Genomic DNA, 19614 nt, shown 5'->3' with positions numbered 1-19614 from the left:
CAGTATGTGATCGTGTTCTTCTCCTGCTACTTCCTGCTTCTTCAATTTCGCAAAATGGTCGCATTCTAATTCTGTTTTGCACTATACATTTATTTATAAAAACGCAGTTAGATCGTTTCCGAGCGCGCTCACCGTAGTCAGCGTGTGTTGAACGTGACTGATCGCTGTCCACCCTTCTGTGTGTGGTCTCTGCCACATTTCACCCATAAAGCTGTGAATCCAAGAGCGTATGGGTTGTTATTTTGCGAATCGCTTACAGAACAATAGAAACATAACTCAATCCATCTCTCTACCATTACATACGCGATTTGTCACTTAACATTAACACATTTCCAATTATTTCTGGTACACTGCACAAGTAATTCAAAGGAAGTTGCACCCTGTTCCTGCACATTTTCCGCTCGTAGCTTATCTTCTTCTTCTTTTTGGTTATTACAACCTAACATGCTTAATAGTATCTTTGCGACAGCGGTGGTGAATGACTCGAGATGCTGCACATCCTCCTTCCCTCCCTCCCGCTCCCTCCAAGAGGTCAGTTCGTTTACTTTTGGCCGAAAACACCCCAACTACTATTACCACTTCCTGCAATCCTTCAACCCATTCCTAAACTAAAGCTAAAACTCCAAATTCATGTGTTTGATAACCTTTGAACGACGGGGGGTATGTGTTGAAAAAGTAATTTTATTCAAAAGAGTCCCTACAAATGATTTGTTTCTTTTAAAATAAAGTAAAGTATTTAGAAAAGAGCAGACGAGAAACTAACTTACACCGAGCAAACCAAAGAAAGAAACATTTACGCGAAAATCGTTTGCCCTGCCACCGCGTTTAGCAGATAAGGAATCCATTCGAGTCATTGTTCGCCAAATAGCCGCACTACCAATCACATCTCCAGACAAGTCTCATCGAGGTACGTGGTATTATGACACAAGGTTCAACACACCGAACAGCTCATCATCTCCCACAAGCCAAATAAGGGACGCAATAGCAGCGAGTTAACGGTGATTCGCCGTCGTAGGAGCTATTGGGATTCCTATTTGACTTTTCCTACTCCACAGCTAATACAATTTATTAAAAAACAACTCGAAACACTAGCAAAACGTTTTGGAGAGTGAAACGCTTTGCTACTGCTGAGAGTTGTCTTCCCTTCGGCTTTCGGTACTTCCAACGGCGAACAATGCCGACGCGAATGGACTCGCAAAACAAGAGCTAGGTATCGGCCGCTGCTTTGGTTTCTGGTTTGCTGACGGCAAATGTGTTTCGTGCGAAATTATAGAATCATAACAAATCGATACTCAATCGATCACTGTGCTACTGCCTATGTACATTGTTTTGCCATATTACTGCCGTCTACTATTTGTCAAGTGTGGAGAAATAAACCATCATCATTACCCAGATGATCCCACAAAAAGGAAGAAATGAACTGAATGACGTAAAAATGTTTAACACGCGTACATGCCGGGTTTTGCTTTTGGCAGAAGGTACATATTTCAATAACAGCCCGCTCTTCCACCTTTTTTACATCTTTTTCTGGTACCGCGCAAAAATGTGGGAAAATTACGCGCCTTAGCGATTCGGCAATAACATGAGCCATGTTCCAATACGCCAATTTCGATGACGTGGTGCTACCTTGCCAGACGCGCTCATTTTTAATGAAAGAAATCTCATTGACATTTGTTTTCTCATCCAGCAATTCTTACAAACTTGAGCCACCTAGAGGACTCCTTGCTGAATAATCAATGCAGTTAGAACGTAAAAAAAATGTCACCAGCACATGTTCCGTTGATTGAAGGCCCATGCACTCCTGTTAAAACGCAACATTCTCCCTACCTCCGCCACCGACACATTGTAGTGGCAGCAAACATTTGCCCGTTCAACGCGTGTACCTTGTGCGTGGATGCGCTGGATGAAGCGTGATGGAAGATATCAACACACCAACGGTATCTTCTCAATAGGGCAAATTCGTGCTCTAGTCTGGTGTTGGCTGCTGCTGCTGCTTCTCAGGTATCCACTTTTCAGTTGCCCAGCACTTGCACATCATCTTGTTCCTTTTCCCGTTGGCGAACGGCAACGGCAGTTTCAACCAACAGATAGAGACACTTGAACTGATCCTTGTCGTCCCGAATAACGCCTGTGTGGAGAAAGAGAAGAACAAAACATGAGCATGGTACAATGAGAGGAGGCTTTCACGAGAGTCTGGCATCGCAAGAACGGACACGCACCTTTAACTTTCACCGCCGTCGTCGTGTGTGAGTTGGTGCTTTGTGAATTGTTGTTGTTAATGCTACTGTTGTTATTGACGTTTATGTTAGCGTTCGTCGCGTTCAGCGTCACGCCACCACTCGGTACCAGTGTAGCTGTTATCGTCTTGCCATTTCCATCGATGTATGGTGTTGCCGTTACAGTCGTCGCCTTGCCGGAGCTTGTCATCACGGTCAGTTTTTTTGGAGTGTTACCCTTGAAGGCCGTCGTCTGCAGCACGGTACCCGCGTTAAGTGTACCTAGCTTCACTGTGCCAAGCGTCGCCGTACCGCCTGCACCAGCTTGACCGACGATGTGCCCCGTGCTGATCACATTAGTGATTGTTGGTGTACTTGAGGCCGATTGCCGGACATTGCCGCCCGAGCTAATCAACTGCACTCGCTGCATCCCTACGGGAACTGAAAATGTCAGATTGATTAGATTGATATTTGATTGCATGATATGCATAAATTCTGAACACAATAGTGTCATAATAAAAGCAATTATAGTATGGAAAAATTACGGTCTGTTTGAACATTGAATAACAGCAGATTATTTGGTTAAGCCAACAAAGAAATTAAAACCGTAAAATTGTACGCTCTTCAATCCGCAGAAAAATATTAGAAAAATTAAATGAAACAAAAGGTCTATCTGTACCTGGAGTTGTTGAAATGATCTTAGCTGTGGGAACCGTCACAGTTGTTCGAGGGGCTATGTGATACCGGAAAGTGAAAGTTTTGAACATTTGAATTATTATTTCACTCCCGCACAATCAATACTGCCACCTCTCTTCGTTACTTCATATTGTTATATAGAAATGGGAGCAATAATGACTAAATCATTAAATTGAATATCTTACCTGTAGAGTTGGTCGTCGTAATTGTAGTTATATGATCAATGTTGGTGTCTGTTGTCGTAAAGTACTCATTAAGGGGACTGTCAATCACTTCCTCCTCCGTAATTCTGTGATAGAAAGAAAAAAAACTCTACTTGTTAGCACATCACGATGGGAAACACGATAGCACTCATTAAACTTACTCTTCGTGAATTTCCTCGCCCTTTTCGTTCGTATAACGAATCATGCTTCCCCATTCGGTCGATTCTGTTGCTTGTATTTCTTCTTCGCTTTGCGTTAACTCGTATTCAATATTGCTATCATCGGATCTGCGCGGGAACAAGGGAGAAGAAACATATGTTTTAGAATTACTGCATTGGATTCGAGCTATGTCAAGCGGCATACTAACCGGTAAATGATGTTATCCTCGTAATCGATATCTTCCTCCACCTTCACCAACCCGGACGGTGTTTGCACGTACTGGTGGCCCAAATTGGTGATAATGTGCGGCACACCATCTTCAATCACCTCCTCCTCTTCGATGATCTCTTCGGTGGCTCCCACCATCATATCAGCCGTTGGACTCATGGACAGCGACTCTGAGAGCCCTTGCGAGCCCATAGGACCGGCTATCTTCTTGCCACGGCGCGAGATAGTGTAGTGCAAAGGATCGTGTCCCTCCCGTCGGATCATTTCCGGTAAAATTCGCCGCCGAGCGTTGATGAACCAATTACAAACCTGTTGATGGGTTACAGTTTTTTTTTGTTATCAATATACACCCAAATAACCAACATGATTATCTGTATCATCTTACCTGCAGCACGGTGAGATTTGCTTCTTGCGACAATGTGATCTTCTCCGCATCAGTAGGATACGCATTAAAGCGATGATCGTACAGCCACCTTTTCAAAATTTTAACTGATTGCTTCGGAAGATTTCCCCGTCGTTTGCGGCTCGACCCTTGGCCGCTGAGGGTGAAGCTATCATTGATCTCCTGCTCGTTGCTGTAGTTCAAATCGCCCAACGTGTGCTCCTGATCCGAGCCATCCGAATCGTCAGCGCTCGAGACATGCGTTTTGAAGTGAAATTCTTGAGCTGCAAACAAAATGTATGATAAGTAATTCCGTCGACAACATCAATCACACGGCAATCGGTCCTCCTTAACAGGCACAAGGCTAAAAAACCCCATGCTTCACTGTTTCCAGGCGAAAGGCGAACGGACCGCAAAATCAATTGCTTTATTTTTTGGCGGCTTTCGTGCCAAATTTTCAAAACATAAACATACTTTCCACGAATGTCACAACATGTCAAACCCCACGCAAAAATGTGCGTGATTGATTTCTTCCGTTCGTTCGCAAGAAGCCACTACCACTATCCTCGAAGAAAAAAAAAATTAAACATAATCAAACAAATGCTTCAAGAGCGATTCCTTTTTCACGTTTTATGTGAGGGGAAATTGATTTCACATCGGCTTCCAAATATAAACCAAAAAATGTAAGTTATAATAACCGCAGAGAATTGGAAAACATCGCGGGGCAACAGTCTTTATGCTAAAAACACACACACACCAGCGCATGCTCTACGCGAATTATGTCAAAACGCATGCTTTTCGGCACTTTTTCCTGCTTTGTCGGTGAAGAGTTGCATCGCGAGTCACAAAATTAATAAACTCTTCTCAACCCACAGGTTACTATTCCATGAAATTGCCGGTATAACTGGTACGCGTAGAAAGCATCATCAAAGGAACACCAACCACGACCGCCAAATCGCCGCTTTCAACGCCGACGCCATGTTGGATTTTCAAGAAATGTCACCCTGACGCACAATCCGCCAGACGCTCGACTAAACCCCCTTTTCTTTGATCCCAGAACAGATATTATTCGTTTTTCCAGCTTCAATGCGACTCGAGAGACAATTCTGGAATATTTTCACCAACGTACTACTGAGTACAATCGGACAAACATTTCACCGCCTCGCACGGGGCGGCGCATCAGCGAGAAAAAGGGATTATCAATTTGACATATCGGGAGATAACGAAAAAAGGAGCGAAAGTTGAGTTTACGTAGTTTTTGACGTTAAAATTATGCAACAGAGTTTGAAAGACCGCCTGTTTACGAACGGCGGAAAATATAGTTCCGAAATGGTGCGCACCAACGGGCACCATCTAGCCGACTTGGCTTGCAGGCGATTCGTGGCTGCTGACGCGGCCAACGCACGGCTTCGCTGGGGTTACCAACTCAGGGATCTTGTTATTCAAGTGGACCGAAGTGTTCGGGTGGTACGTACCTTCATTCTCCTGCATTAAAAGTTTCGCTTGAAAACGTGCCTCCCTCGCGAGATCCCGAATGTCCCGCTTCGTGGATCCCGTACCGCCCGCCGTAGTTAGCACCATCGTCCCATCCATCGGGACCGTCGTAATCTCGAACTCCTCATGCTCGTGCAGCTCGTCGGGACTGAGGATGACCTCCTCCGTCTCGACGATTTCCTCCACCTCCTCAATTTTGACGGTTTTTCGCGGTCTGGGTAACTGAAGAACGCGACCGAGCTGGTCGCCACTGTGCACTATCGGTCAACGGCAACGACACCGCGAAGACAGGCTTCTTTCGCTTTCTCGCTGCTGCTGCCGCTGCTATCGTAGGTGATGAATCAGGAATCCCTCGACGTATGCCTCCTTCGGAAGCGTTCTTTATGCACGCGCTTCGTCGTCTCGCTGGGCTAGCGTTGCTGCGATGAATGTTTTCGAGACCCGCGATTTTCCTTCGGTACACGCACGAGTGTACACATACACCGAGCTCGGCAACTGCGATGGATAGAAACGGGTTCACTGATGTAGCAACCGATGAAAAACCTGTAACGACTCGCTACGCCGCGACCGTTCGCGTGGTGGAAATTTCAACGGCCGAGATTTGTACGCGATCCTTTAGCACCGCAGTGTTGATAATTTTTGAGAAAAATGATGCTGTTGTTCAGCTGTCAAACACGGAATCAACAAAGCGCTCGCTTCCTTCCCGATGACCACCAGCGAACTACGCGCGCTCAAGAAGCACACCAACACTTTCGATTTGCCTTTGACAACGCGTCCCTGCACGTCCCGCGGCAAATTTTCCAGCGATGCGACACGAAAAAACAAAATGGCGGAGCGTGCGGGCGCTGGTGTGCGTGCCGGCCGTGCTGTCACATTGCACGAAATCATCGAATTCATCGCATTTCAAATTTGTGTGTGCCCTTTTTAACGAACTACATTGGGTTTACCCCATAAACGATTTGAAAAATAAAGCGTTTACAAGTCCAATTGTATCCCAAGTCTTGAAGGTGATTCAGAACCCTAATTAGCAACAAAAAAGAGATGAAAAAACGTAGAACACGCAATGGCAGAGTACACACACACACACACACAGCTGCGTCTGCATGACAGGACCTGTCAAGCGGGGAGCAAAATATTTTCCGGAAAATTTTATCAACTTGTTTACACATTTTGGCTTCGGCTTCTACAAAATTCGGCACCGGAATATCGCGAGCACACATGAGATGATACTGGCATGCGAATTTGTATCCTCGGTCTCCCCTCCCCAGACCGTGGAAAGAGATGCAAACGCAAGCAACATCGCGCCCCCAGGGTCTGTAAAATCGATACAAAATGGCTTCCATAATCCGGATCCGCAGCATATCACCGTGCGATTATCGTTCCGATTCAAGAAATTTGCCTCTCCTTGCCACAGCTCCGGTTTCCGTTTGTTTTGCTCTCGTACGTATGCTAGCCGTGTCACTCAAGAGATCATCTAGTTCAGGCCATCCCGGGTGGTCCGGGTGGGGTGGGAAAGGGGGAAGCATTTACGCGTCAAGCTGACGGGCGCACAAGAATCTTTCAAATTATTTGTTTACGGTTCTCCCTCAGTTTTGGAATCTGGTTTAGCCTGTTCTTTTCAAGGTATCCGCGCTATCCCGTGGAGTTTCGGTTACTTTCCACAGATCGCTGCCGAGTTTGGCTTGGTATCGTCGAGCGTTCGGAGGTGAAGGACATCACACATACCGCACATAGTCTGGGACAGGAATTCCCCCTTGAAATCTGCTTACCTCCTACGACACCGCTTTGAATGCACACCTCCCACAGCTTCGTTTTTCCACAAACAAACGCACTTTCGGTCGCAAAACTGCAATTTTGGCGGAGCCGATTTTGGGCCGATTTTTTACTGCTTCGCTTGACACTGACAAGTGACAGACTGCGGCGAAAAAAGCGCATGCTGGTGTGCGTGAGATGGTAGCCCCACCCCCAAGCCCTGCGTTGTGTCGCTCGACGCCGAAATGATTGTTTTGGTCCTGCTTATCACGCCGTGAATCACCACAAGTGCCGGAGGCCATGGCGACGGAATTTTTGGCTGAAAACTGTGTCTGCGGGCAGACCATCCTCCAGATCGTCGCCGAAGGCAACACCATCATCTGTGAGCTGCTGCGGCTCAAGGATTATGTACCAGACGTTTTCCAGTATGTTTCTGCGGCAACAAACATGCGCTAGGCAGGGGCCACCACACTAATCGTTTGCCTGCTTTAACCGTAGCTTAAGGACCAAAGAGGAACAGCAAAAGTATGGCGACATACTGAAGGACTTTAGCTACTTTCAAATCGCAGACAGCCAGGAGGCAAAGATCGAGGCGGATGCGAAGCTACGGGCGATCGATGAGGAACTGCGCGAGAGCTATATCGTCACATTAAACCGATTTTACGTCGTGTTTGAAAGCATCCACAAGTACGTGAAAGAGCTGAACGCATTTCTCGAGGAGCTCAATGCCGGCCTCTTTATCCAGCAGTCCATGGAGAAGGTGTTCCAGGATGAGGAGGGCAAGCAGCTGATGGTATGGCGAGACCGTAGCGATCGGAACAGAGACCAACCTGTTGGATACATCTTCTCTTACCTCTCCTTCCCTTTGCATAGTGTGAAGCGCTGTATCTATACGGAGTGATGTTGCTCGTAGTCGATCTGCACATTCCGGGGCTCGTGCGGGAACGCCTACTCGTGGCCTACAATCGATACAGTGCCCTGAAGTCGCACAGTGACAGCAGCATCGATGAGGTCTGTAAGCTGCTTCGCTCCACTGGGTTCAACGATGATGGCAACGCGGTGCGTAAAACTACCAACTATCCTGAGGAATACTTTGCGCGCGTCCCTATCAACGCACTGTACATCGAAATGGCCATCGGACGGTTGCGGTCCGACGATGTCTACAATCAAATCACCGTCTACCCGTTGCCAGAGCAACGCTCGACCGCACTCGCCAACCAGGCCGGCATGCTGTATGTTTGTCTGTTCTTCTCGCCCGCCCAAACGCTCCACTCGCAGCCTGCCAGGATGCGGGAAATTGTGGATAAGTTTTTCTCCGACAATTGGATCGTCTCGCTGTACATGGGTATCACGGTGAACCTGATCGGTACGAGTCCCGACCCGGCATCCGATGTGGATCTTTCAATAAATCCTCCGTCTTCCATTTACAGCGGCCTGGGAACCATTCAAGGCGGCCAAAACTGCCCTCTCCAATACGCTGGATGTCGCCAACTTGAAGGACATCAGCCAACGCCAGAAGCAATCGATGGAGCATTTGCTGGGCAGGACTCGTAACATTCTGCGTGAAGGCAATCTCACGGAACAGAAGCTACTCGATCACATGCCAAAGGTGATGGCACTGGTGCGCGAATGTAACATCACACTGCGCTGGGTCATGCTGCACACCGGGGGCAATAGCTGCACGTTCGATGCGGCTTCGAAGCGTTGCCGGCAGGTGCGCGAACTGATCGAGTCGGAGATCGATTTCCGTCGTGGTGTACCACTGTTTGAGCTGTTGCTCAACACGAGCCAGCTCGAGCTGGCCGTTCGCGAGATGCTGAAGCGATTGCTCGATGAAAAGGAGGAACGTTGGGCTAGTTTCAGGCGCGAAGCAACGGACCGGATGACGGACCTTGCGGACGCATTTTCTGGCGAACGCCCGTTCGTAAAGACACGCAAAAATCCCAGCTTGGCACGCTGTTTCGCAAACATGCGCAAAGAGATCGACGGACTGGGCCGAGAAGGGCAGCATATCAATCAGACGGGCCGTACGATCATCCAGCTGCTTCAGGCGCTGGAGGAAGTGCAGGAACTGCACGACCTCAGCCGCAACATGCAGGTGAAGCAACACATTGTCGAGACGCGCCAGCTGCTGCACGAGCTGTTCCACACGATCGGTATCAAGGAGAATGATCTCATCAACCTGCAGCTAATCGGTGATTTTAGCTACGCATGGCGGCTGATCGATCATTACACACCGCTCATGCAGGAGAACATTCGGCACCAGCCACGACTGGTGACCAAGTTACGCTCCACTTTCCTGAAGCTGGCGTCCGCTCTGGAGATCCCTCTGATGCGCCTGAACCAGGCCGAATCACCGAACCTGCTCGATGTGTCGCAGTACTACAGCAATGAGCTGGCAAACTTTGTCCGTAAAGTGGTGCAGATCATTCCGGAAACGATGTTCACGCTGCTAGCGCAGATCATCGAGCTGCAGACGAACGTGCTGCGGGAGCTACCGGCACGGCTCGAGCGTGAGCGCATGAAGGAGTACGCCCAGTTCGAAGAACGATTCCAGATCGCCGAGCTAACGCATACGCTGTCTACTTTCACCGAAGGCATACTGGCGATGCAAACGACGCTCGTCGGGGTTGTGCAGCTCGATTCGAAAGCCTTGCTCGAGGGCGGTATCCGTCGGAAGCTAGTCGAGAGCATTTCCGAAGCCTTTCACCAGCACCTGGTGTTCGGTGGGAAGGCTCGTGACGCCGAGCTGTTACTGGGGCGGCTCGATGCACTGTATAAGTTGATGCACGGCTATCGTCGATCGTTCGCCTACGTGCAGGACTATCTGAACGTTCACTGCATGCGCATCTGGCACGAGGAGATACAACGGATCGTACGCTTTAATGTGTCCCGCGAATGCCAGGCCCTTACGAAGCGCATCAAACTGAACACTCAGGAGCCGCCAATCGACGAGGATAGTAGTGGTGGAGGTCAGGTGATACCGATACCGATCTACAATCCGGTCGATATGGTCTCAGTCAACTTTATGGGACGTCTAGCGCGTGAAGTGTTGCGTATTACGGATCCAAAGTATGACTTCCCGTTAGAATCCCCATTGCAACACAGTGATTCTTATCTGGATATCTTCTTTTTAGGTCTACAATTTACATCGATGTATGTTCGAGCTGGTACGATTCCCGGGCACCGCATCGTTTGCTGTTGACGAACAAATTTGCCAGCAAAATTAACGACACATTTGGACCAGCAGGAATTCTCGGTCTAGATGATGTGTATGGTGCAATGCTATACTCGGAGCTACAAACGTTGCTCCACACAACCATTCCACTGAAACTCCAGCAGGAACCAAACTGGAGCGAAACACTAGCCACTCTGAAAGCCGACCTGGAACGATCGGATCTAGTGGAGAATCCAGCAAAAACCTACGCTAATCTCACATCCACCGTAGCACGCTTTCTATCCGCTATCAACCTACCGGAATTTGTGCAAAAAGTCGGTCAGAAGCAAACACTACGGAGCCAAATAGCACTCGAGCTGAATTGTAGCTGCAAAATCAAAGCAACCAAGCTGGAAGCCTCGCTGAGGACGTTAAACGAGTAAGTAAACAGGTCACTAGATTACCGGATTCAGAATCCTAACCCATTGCGATTATTACCAGTGCCATCATGTTGGACTTTAAACGGCACCAGGCTGACGAAAGTCATCCGGTACCACGGATCGAACTAGCTACGGAGCTCAACGCGTATCTTCGATACGCCGGACTGTACGATCCACTGCGTAAGGTGTACCTCACCCCAGACCCGGCATCGGTTCGCTTTGTGCCTTTGTTACTGTTCCTGTTCGTGGTGTCGACGCTTGGAGCCGGCAAGTGGCAATACCTGGAGAACGTCGACAGTCTAGTGACCAAGCGTAAGAATGATGCGCTCGATGGCCACCAGGTCGTGGTCGGTGTGCTGACGGTGCTCCGCCAGGGTGGTGGTATTGAGCTGGAACTGTTCGTGCAGTACCTCTGCCAGTACGTGCTCTCCTTCGTCCATGCCAATCTGGAGTAAGTGATCCGCGGAATATCCAACGGTGGAATCCATGGAATAATCCTTTTTTTTTTAATCCATCTACGAACCAGAGCTAAGCAACCGGTTGGCACGGAGGCCTTGTTTGGGTTGCGCTTCCTCGAGATCTTCAGCCGAATCGCCGACATCCCGCGGGACCATCTGGAGCAGTATCTCCCGGAGGTGGTGCTCGATCAGTACGTGCCTTTAGCGGAGAGTAAATGACGTCGAGTGCGATGCTTCCCTTACATCCAATAAATACGTACGATATGTGGGTTTTGTTACTCCATTTTATCTTCAAAAAACGTAGTATCATTATTCCGCCCCACGCGTTGGCTTATCACAATCGACTGATAAGGAATTGTAAGTGTGTTTGCGTATGTTAAGTAACGATTACCCTTTTGGACCGGGTTAGGGCTTACTTGGGACACTCGGTACGCCGTAAGTAACCTTTGCCGGATGGGAGTGAGACGCTGGTAACGCCCGCCGGGAACAGTTCACTCAGCTGCTCATCCTTAACCGTCGGTAGCACCATGCACGATTCACCCTGCTTCCAGTCGGCCGGTGTCGCCACCTTGCGCTTATCGGTTAACTGCATGGAATCGATGGTGCGTAGGATTTCGCCAAAGTTCCGTCCCGTCGTAGCCGGATAGAGGATGAGCAGACGCAGCTTCTTGCTCGGATCGATCACGAAGACGGCGCGGCAAGTAAGCGGAAGTCCGGCCGCACCGATCTCGTCCCGATCGAGCATGTTTAGCTTGACGGCTAGCTCGCGCTTTGCATCGTCGATTATGGGGAACGGGAATGCACCATCACCACTGGCTCCTCCGCCGGATGACTCTTGCTGCAGACCACCGTACGCCTTAATATCCTCGATCCATCCTCGATGAGAGGCAACCGAGTCGCAGGACAGCGCGATCGGTTTCACATTCCGCTTGGCAAACTCCGGAATCAGCTTCGCAACGGCCGCCAGCTCCGTCGTGCAGACCGGTGTGTAGTCAGCCGGATGCGAAAACAGGATCGCCCAGCTATCGCCCATCCACTGATGGAAATCGATCGAACCGATCGTGGTGTCGGCCGTGAAGTTGGGGAACGGGTCACCTAGATTTAGCGACATTTTTTTCGGACTTGAATGCACACAGAGCACGGATTGCTGTTGTTATTCGGCACAAAATAAAAGATACGAACGTTGTCGTTATCCTACGCCTTTCGCTGCTTGCATTACACCTTCTGCTGGAGCAGCTGTTGACGATTGCGGCGTAATATTTAAATTAAACGGTACTTTTTCGGTTATATTCTAGTTTTGTTTTGAAACGTGATTCAGTTAAGTAGCTGCAGATCGTGGATATCGTGGAGATAAAAAGAGTTTACTAAGTACTCTAAGGATCCGAGACAACTGTTAAACAAACACTTTGTACAGTTTATTGAGCAAAGCATAATTGTTCGAAAGGACTAACGGCTATTGCCTGTTCCGCTTTCCTATCCTCTAGCCTTACTGCCTTATCTGCCCAATCTCACTGCGCGCGGGATAATATTATACCTAGAACCCAGATATTACAATCTGCCTTTTTGCTAAAAGAAAAAAAAACTATCTAAATGAATGAAAAAATAATCCAAATGAGGATCATCATTTGCATCAACAATATGTAATGCTTAATCATTAGACTTTTGATAGAAAATATTATTTAGAAATGGTTTGCTTACTCAAACTACGATATTTGCACTTTAACAGTTAAACTATAGGCTCTTCTACGTGTACGCCCTAGTTATCCGATATGTGGTGCGGTTTGAAGAACAAAACTATGTTGATCATACCCGCAGGTACGGTAGAGCTGGCTCTACCTAGGCACTGTACGGTTCTACGGATGCGATTGGATGTAAACCATCTTTAAAAATACCTCACTAACAATTGAAAAAAATAACATTTCGTACGATTGATCAATTAACAACTGATAATAGGAGGAGGATAAGGAAATGCTAGATCCCTAGATCACCCATCAGCTGGTAATACAATTACACTTTGTCCAATACTCGAGGATTTCGCCTTTACAGCACACCTCCCTTGCTGACGAATTCTTTAAACATTTGCTGACACTCTGGCGTTACCCATTGCTTCACATGTTGCTTTTGCTCCTGTGCCAGCACCGCGTCTAGGTTGTTGAGCAAATCCTGCCGCAGATGACTTTTTATCGACTGCAAAGCCTGTTGAAATGAATGGAAAAAAAATTGAAGAAACATTTAAAGACTCCTTCAACTGGTATAAAGTAAACGAAGCGCAATAACGTATAGTTTGAATAAAACTATTTCAACGATATTCAATATACTGGGATTGGGACTATTTTTGTATAAAATGCTGGAGTCTAGGTGTACACTGCCCGCCCCAAAAAGTGACAACTTCTTCTAAACGGGCTAAATTTATCCTCCACTGCAATCTAGGATACAGATGATCATATGCAGCGAACGAAGTCTGTCCGTAGCACCCTCATAGATGAAACATAATTGGATCTAAAAATAGAAGCCGATTGCTTGTACTAGCCTGAATGAAAAAGAAGCATTTCATTCCTACGAAACAATTATCATCAAATACTGTGGGTAATTTGTGTGGTAAACATCAATATCGAATCTGTCGATGGAATTTAGTCGTTCATAGGCAATCGTCTGTGCGATAGGCAATCACCAAAAAGTTAACCCAGACCCAGCCAGCCGTTGAGATGAAACGCAGAGCCAGGTGCATCCACTCACGATCCCTCGTTCGCTCGATCAAATTTCCTATGTTTGTTTATTTATGTCTCCGGCATCATGTCTAAAGTGCCATGCATCATGCCATGCCGGCAAGCGCTGTGTGGCGGGGGCCGCAACGGGGTGAATCGCAGCGCTTTTCGTCATTCGTTTGCTCGTCGGAGCGTTTGCAATAGGGATCGCCTCAGTTCATCGTTGAGCGACCGCCGGTGGTCAAAGTAGTTTCATCGCCTGTCGTGTCGTGTATTTCTCTCAAACGGACCCATCATCATCACATCGCGATTCATTTCATTGACATCATCAACTGAAGAGAAGTAACAACTGAACGTTTTACTTCTCGGCCAAAGAGAAAGAAGAAAACGACCAGGAACCGTTTAACATCTTTTGACGCCATCGTCGGCATGGCACCCCTCATGTCTGAAGCAAACAGACGAAACAGATTGCTATCCGGTGTTTGAAGTGGCACGCCGCCACTGTCTGCAGGTGGTTGGAGCGAGAGTCCGAAACATTTAAACGGTTCCTTAGCAAACGCTCCTGCTCCCTCTGCTCTCTTCTGGGGCCCATATGTCGACAATGATCGACCGATCGTCAGACGAAAGCGCGGAGGGAGAAGTCGGTTTGGTTTTGGCAAATTAATGTTTGCTCGCCTCCTTCCTCTCTCAACGCTGTGCATAGGCAGCCAAGCGGCCTCTACTCGGTTCATTTGGCAATTTTGGCGCACGATCAGCAGACGATTTGGAACGGTTGCTGGTCGATGCGGTAGCACGAACGGTTTCAGTCGGTTAATAGTGTTTTGCAGCTTCGCACACGCCGCGTACATCTCTGAGCTGCAGATCGCGCGACAACTCGACGCCATTCGATCGTTCCGAGGCTACGCTACGTCTGTCACCGAGTAACACGTGCAGATATGGGTATTAATCATTGGCGATGGTGGTGGAGGATGACGATCATCGCGTTAGTGGCGATCGTCTCCGAATCTGCCGACCATCGAGTCCGTGCCTATCGCTATCATTACGAAGATTATGTAAGAGACAAGCGGCGAGCCAGCCCGCAGGACTAAGCGAGTGACCGTTAATCTCTAACCCACTCATGCAGGATACGATGATAGGCACGTGCCGGGAGCACGAGGTCTGCAACATCGTGCACCATCGGCATTGGATGCCTAGCACAGTGGATAAGATATGTCGCTGCCCGCTGAACACACCGAGCTGTCCAGTGGTCCATACGCGCCACGGGAACATTATGAACGTGAACAGCCGCACACAGATGAAGTTCTGTGCACCGCTGACCTCGTTGCGACCGTGCCGCGATGGGGAGGTAGCGCTACGTCGGAAAACCCTCTACCAATCGTACGGCGTTAAGAACGTGTCGATCGTGGTCGACTGTTTGTGTGATCACCGGCAGAGCCACTGGAGCTTCCACAACCGCTCCGCCGAAGATTTCAACGATGCCCGGCACCTGATCACGGTGGTGCAGCATTACAAGTGTGTCGGTAGGTTCTTCTTTCTAGGCGATCGATTCGATCGAGAGAATTAACGAACATTCTTTCTTATCCTTTTTGGGGCCAAGTGCAGCCATGAAGCGCTGCGCACCGCACGAGTTTTGTGGATATGGCAGACAGGACTATGGGTTCATCTACCACCGGTGTACCTGTCCCATGGCGCACCAGTGCAAATTCGATCTCGACGAATACGAGAACGAGGTTAGCGAACTGTTCTACCAGGGCCCAGCATACATCGCCCGGTGCGTTCCTATCTATGATTACGATTGGTGGTAAGAGGTGGATGAAACGAGGACAGCAGCAGAAGCACTAGTTGCCGTACTTACCTGGCTGGATTGGGTGGCCAACGTTTTCGTCAGCTGCTGCGCCCGGACGTGGACGCGATTTGGTTCTACTTGCTCCGTGATCAACCCGAAATCGAGTGCGTTCTGGCAGGAGATCCGTTTGCCCAGCAACAGCAAATCGGTATGCTGTTGGCCGCATGTTGTTAGCGTGTGCGTGTATAGTTGAGCGAAAAAAAGCAAAACATAACAAAACATATCAGCTTTACATAGAAGATAGTGTATCCGGAAGAGTGCTTGTGTTCCGTATCAATGCCCAACGCGTATACTTACCGCTTTTGATTTCAATGTTCGACAACTGGAAAACGCTTTAAGGCCCTCCGGAAGATAGGCCAACTGTCCGTACGGTGCCATAAAGCTAGTGCCAGTCTGGGCAACTACAACATCGAATACGGGCAACAGCATCACGCCCAGCCCGAGCACATCGCCCTGCACGGCTGCTACGATTGGTTTGGTGAAGCAGAGAAGCGTTTTCAGGAATATTCTGCAAATAATAAACACGAAGCTGTAGTTTTAAAGAAAGCAATGAGTGTTGTAAGCCAATGCGAAGAGTATACGCACTTGAGACACTCGCTCAGCTCCAGTGTGGCATTCTTCAGCTCAGACCCCTCTGTCCGAATCAGATGACCGATGTCCAGTCCACGACTAAAATCAGATCCCTCTGAGCATAGCAGCACCGCCTTTATGGAAGAATCCTTCTCCAGCAATGGAAACAACTCTGTCAGCTCCTTCATGACCTATAATATGACCACATAATAAACGTAAAAGGGTTACCTAATAGCAGCTGAACAGTTCAGCAATGAAAGGTAGTTGAATATACAACAGTGTGCAATTGAAAAAATCGCATTTAAAACAGTTAAAATGTTTCTAATTTACTTACGGTACAGGAGAAAACATTCTGCAGCGGTTCCTTGTATTTACCCGCCTGAGGTAAAACTCCACGCGAGTTGAGCCTCACCTCGACGCAGGGTCCAGTCTTGGAGCATGTGATTTGCTTCAGCTGCTCTATGCACTTATTTAACCTTTCATCGAACGCGTTTACCGACGCTACCGTCCGCATTGGTACCTGTTTGATACGGGGCTTCTTTGGTACCGGCTTACTGTCACTCGGTGGGGAAGAAGTCATTAGTTCAGCTTCCTTCGGTTCTGACGGTGGTTCCGTTTTCACAATTTTACCCTTCAACGCTTTACTCATAATGTCCTTCATGTTACTCAACAGCTTGGCGTCCACGATGGGTACTAGCTTTGGTGTAGCAGTATTAGTAGGCTTCGCAAACACATCCTCATCATCGTCGAGGGACTTCTTTTTGGATTCCCTAGGCGGCGATGACTTTACGGTTTCATCTGGTCCCGGTAGGCATTCGACACTTAACCGCCGCGGACTATCGCAGCTCGAATAGGAACTGTTCGAACGCCGACGTATGATCATCGCATCCTCGCCGCCCGGTGCATTGTACACGTAGTCCCAGTTTTTGGTGGCCGATGTGTTTCTTCTCTTCCTGCCTGGCCCGGTGGCGGTCCCACGAATAGGTTTCACTGAACCGTTGTTACCACTAGTGTTAGGACTTGTAGTTTTCTTTGCCTTGATTTCGGGAAGAGCGTCAGCCAGGGCATTGGTGCTACCTTTGTTCGTACCTATCGTCTGCGGTATAACCGGGGAAGGTGTTGGGGCACGTTTCGGTCGTACACGAACCCCGGCCACAGTAGTCACCTCATTTGGAGATTTACCCTGCTTGATAACTGCATCGGTGATAATTTTCGCTTTCGCCTGTAATTTCTCCTCCTCGTCACTCGTATCGACCGCGGCACCCTTGAGCAGATCCGTGTGCGTCGTTTCGCACTCGACCTCGTACAGCATATTAATGGCACCCTCATCCCCGAGCAACTTTTCAATTTCATTTTTACGTTTTTTCGACGCTTTTGCGTCAGTCGTTTGCGGGACCGGTGGTTCCATCATTGCAGCATCCTTCGGTTTGCTCGGTTCGGGCGTGATCGCGCGCTTACGCTGCGAAACAACGAATGGAGCGCGCTTGGAACGATCTTCGATCATGTGCACGGCGACGGAATCGGCACGCTTTCGGAATCGTATAGACCCTTCCTGGTGCATCTTTGGCGTACTACCACCGGCAGTGATTGGCACTTCCGAGCGATTCGATTTCACTAGCACCGAAAACGGTACCGTTGCGTCCGATGGATCCCATATGATCTTCTTCTTAACCAATCGTTTCGGTGGTTCTGCTGCTGACTGTTCCGGAACGCTAGGTTGCTGAACGATTGCGGGTCGTTCCGGTAAAGGTTTGGCAGTCGATTGTGTTTTCTCAGCCTTAAGGGGCAAAGCGTTTCCGACCGTATCGTCATCCCAGTCCGATACAAGCGAATCGATCAAATCTTTCTTCGTCCCGGTCGCTGGCGAAGCACTATTGGCAGGAGACGGTTTAGATAGTTTTACCAACTTTTTGTCCACCGTATCAGCTGAATGTGCCGCTGGTTTCAGTAACGATCTGTTCACCGTTGGTAAGATACTGGATTTTGGCTTGGAGGGCGATATTTCCTCACTTTTTATCTTCACAAACTCATCCTTTAACTTTGCTACCACGGCGACCGGTGAACTCGACTTCTTTGGAATAGGCCGTATCGTCGTTTGACCCAGTACTGTCACCTGCTGCGATTTCACCTGCAGCAACTGCTGCTGCTGCTGCTGCGGCTGCGGTTGCTGCTGTTCTGTAACCGCTGTACCCTTGGCTGGTCCTGCTAAATCATTTGACTTCTTCACCGCTGGTCGCTCCGTACCTGATTTAGCAAGATCTGGTTTCTGCTTTGGTCGTCCTCTCTTCTGTGGTGGCGGGAGGTTCGCCATTTGCCGACGAGCTATTTCCTTTTCCCGCTCCAGTTGCGCCTGTTGCAGCTCATCACCGTTCACAATTACAATCTGCATCTCCTCGAACATCATCGAGTCATCGGCAACACTTGTCTCGTCGCTTGCACCGATGTCAGCTGCCCGCCGTATCTGCACTTCGTTACCCTCGAGAATGGCGATCAAATCGTGGTCCTCCAGTTCGGCCTCTTTCGTTGCTGTCGAAGCAACCGGCGTTGCCGGAATTTCCGTACTCAGTATGAGATCGGGCGGGATCTCGATAATGCCGCTTGTATCGACGACCTCCTCTGCCGGTTGCGGATGCACCGGTTTCACCTCCAACGTTTTGCTTAACCGGCTGCGGATCTTGTTTATCAGATCCTCCTTCGAAGGTAACTGTATCGCTGGTTTTACACCATCCTGCACCGGTTCCGTAGATGGCTTTGCTGCGATCTTCTCTTTCGTGACCGTATTATGCTTATCCGCGAGCTGCGATGTTGCCTATGGAGGCCAATAAAAGATAATCATTAGCTTGCACCCAACCGAAAACAAACCTTCCCACAAGCTGAACATCTTGCCTACTTTTGAAATCTTCGGCGTGGCATCTGAACGTCGATCGGGTTTGGGTTCTTCCGGCGAACGTTTCGTAGCTGGTTCGAGTGTGGTCAGAATTTTGTTTTCATCGTCACTCAGCAAGCAAACATCTTCTGCTAGTGTGGCCGCCTTGATCGCGGGTCCCGCCGTACCGTACAAAGCGTCGTCGGATAACACATCGCCTTCTAGATTGCTGGCATTGGAAGCAGTGGGTCCCACCTCGCGATCATCCCTGTCCATCGTAGGATTTACTTGCTTCGTCGAGATGCTCATGATTGTGGAAATTTTAAATGTAGTCTGCTGTGATAAGAAAGCAACATCGGCGCGAGGATACACTCGTAGCGAAGCGGTGCTGCTGCTGCTTCCCACAGCCTTGCAAGCGTTCGCGCGTTTGCCTCGTATTATC

The 19614-nt window shown here is 48.7% G+C and overlaps 5 protein-coding genes across 7 annotated transcripts in view; 2 read left to right on the top strand and 3 right to left on the bottom strand.

Moving 5' to 3' along the window:
- Positions 1-69: 69 nt before the first annotated feature.
- Positions 70-7281, bottom strand: LOC126578574 (uncharacterized). 3 transcript variants are annotated; one of them, XM_050241261.1, is made up of 9 exons: positions 7148-7281; positions 5360-5873; positions 3888-4168; positions 3483-3811; positions 3277-3402; positions 3098-3201; positions 2896-2949; positions 2220-2657; positions 70-2128 (listed from the first exon to the last, which is right to left on the bottom strand). In XM_050241261.1, the coding sequence occupies exons 2-9, from the start codon at positions 5475-5477 to the stop codon at positions 2013-2015; spliced, it is 1566 nt and encodes a 521-aa protein (XP_050097218.1). In that variant the 5' UTR covers positions 5478-5873; positions 7148-7281; the 3' UTR covers positions 70-2012. The 3 variants fall into 3 exon arrangements, with proteins under 3 accessions (XP_050097218.1, XP_050097220.1, XP_050097219.1); XM_050241263.1 differs by lacking the exon at positions 2896-2949; XM_050241262.1 differs by lacking the exon at positions 7148-7281 and having other exon boundaries at positions 5360-6302.
- A 12-nt stretch (positions 7282-7293) lies between these two features.
- On the top strand, positions 7294-11478 carry LOC126578573 (WASH complex subunit 5). Its single transcript, XM_050241260.1, has 7 exons — positions 7294-7555; positions 7629-7923; positions 8004-8496; positions 8561-10202; positions 10268-10726; positions 10789-11178; positions 11254-11478. Exons 1-7 carry the CDS (start codon positions 7431-7433, stop codon positions 11402-11404), a joined length of 3555 nt encoding a protein of 1184 aa, XP_050097217.1. The 5' UTR covers positions 7294-7430; the 3' UTR covers positions 11405-11478.
- LOC126578577 (peroxiredoxin-6) lies at positions 11450-12350 on the bottom strand. The gene has a single exon (XM_050241265.1). It carries the CDS (start codon positions 12294-12296, stop codon positions 11598-11600), a length of 699 nt encoding a protein of 232 aa, XP_050097222.1. The 5' UTR covers positions 12297-12350; the 3' UTR covers positions 11450-11597.
- Positions 12351-12573: 223 nt separating this feature from the next.
- The window catches only part of LOC126577160 (uncharacterized), a 7194-nt gene continuing 153 nt past the window's right edge, over positions 12574-19614 (bottom strand). Inside the window, exons 1-6 of the mRNA XM_050238597.1 lie at positions 19197-19614; positions 16641-19115; positions 16322-16497; positions 16034-16244; positions 15746-15889; positions 12574-13381 (exon numbers count right to left, since the gene is read on the bottom strand). The exon at positions 19197-19614 is cut by the window's right edge and continues 153 nt beyond it. Coding sequence (XP_050094554.1) covers positions 13226-13381; positions 15746-15889; positions 16034-16244; positions 16322-16497; positions 16641-19115; positions 19197-19481 — 3447 coding nt within the window. The 5' untranslated portion in view covers positions 19482-19614 and the 3' untranslated portion in view covers positions 12574-13225. The remainder of the gene's footprint in view (positions 13382-15745; positions 15890-16033; positions 16245-16321; positions 16498-16640; positions 19116-19196) is intronic.
- On the top strand, positions 14726-15751 carry LOC126577161 (uncharacterized). The gene is made up of 3 exons (XM_050238598.1): positions 14726-14942; positions 15014-15410; positions 15493-15751. The coding sequence occupies exons 1-3, from the start codon at positions 14826-14828 to the stop codon at positions 15693-15695; spliced, it is 717 nt and encodes a 238-aa protein (XP_050094555.1). The 5' UTR covers positions 14726-14825; the 3' UTR covers positions 15696-15751.

Source organism: Anopheles aquasalis, chromosome 3 (genome assembly GCF_943734665.1).
Source record: "Anopheles aquasalis chromosome 3, idAnoAquaMG_Q_19, whole genome shotgun sequence".
NCBI classification, from domain to species: Eukaryota; Metazoa; Arthropoda; class Insecta; order Diptera; family Culicidae; genus Anopheles; species Anopheles aquasalis.
The sequence above is the reverse complement of the archived record's forward strand: the minus strand, read 5'-3'. Positions and strand labels throughout refer to the sequence as shown.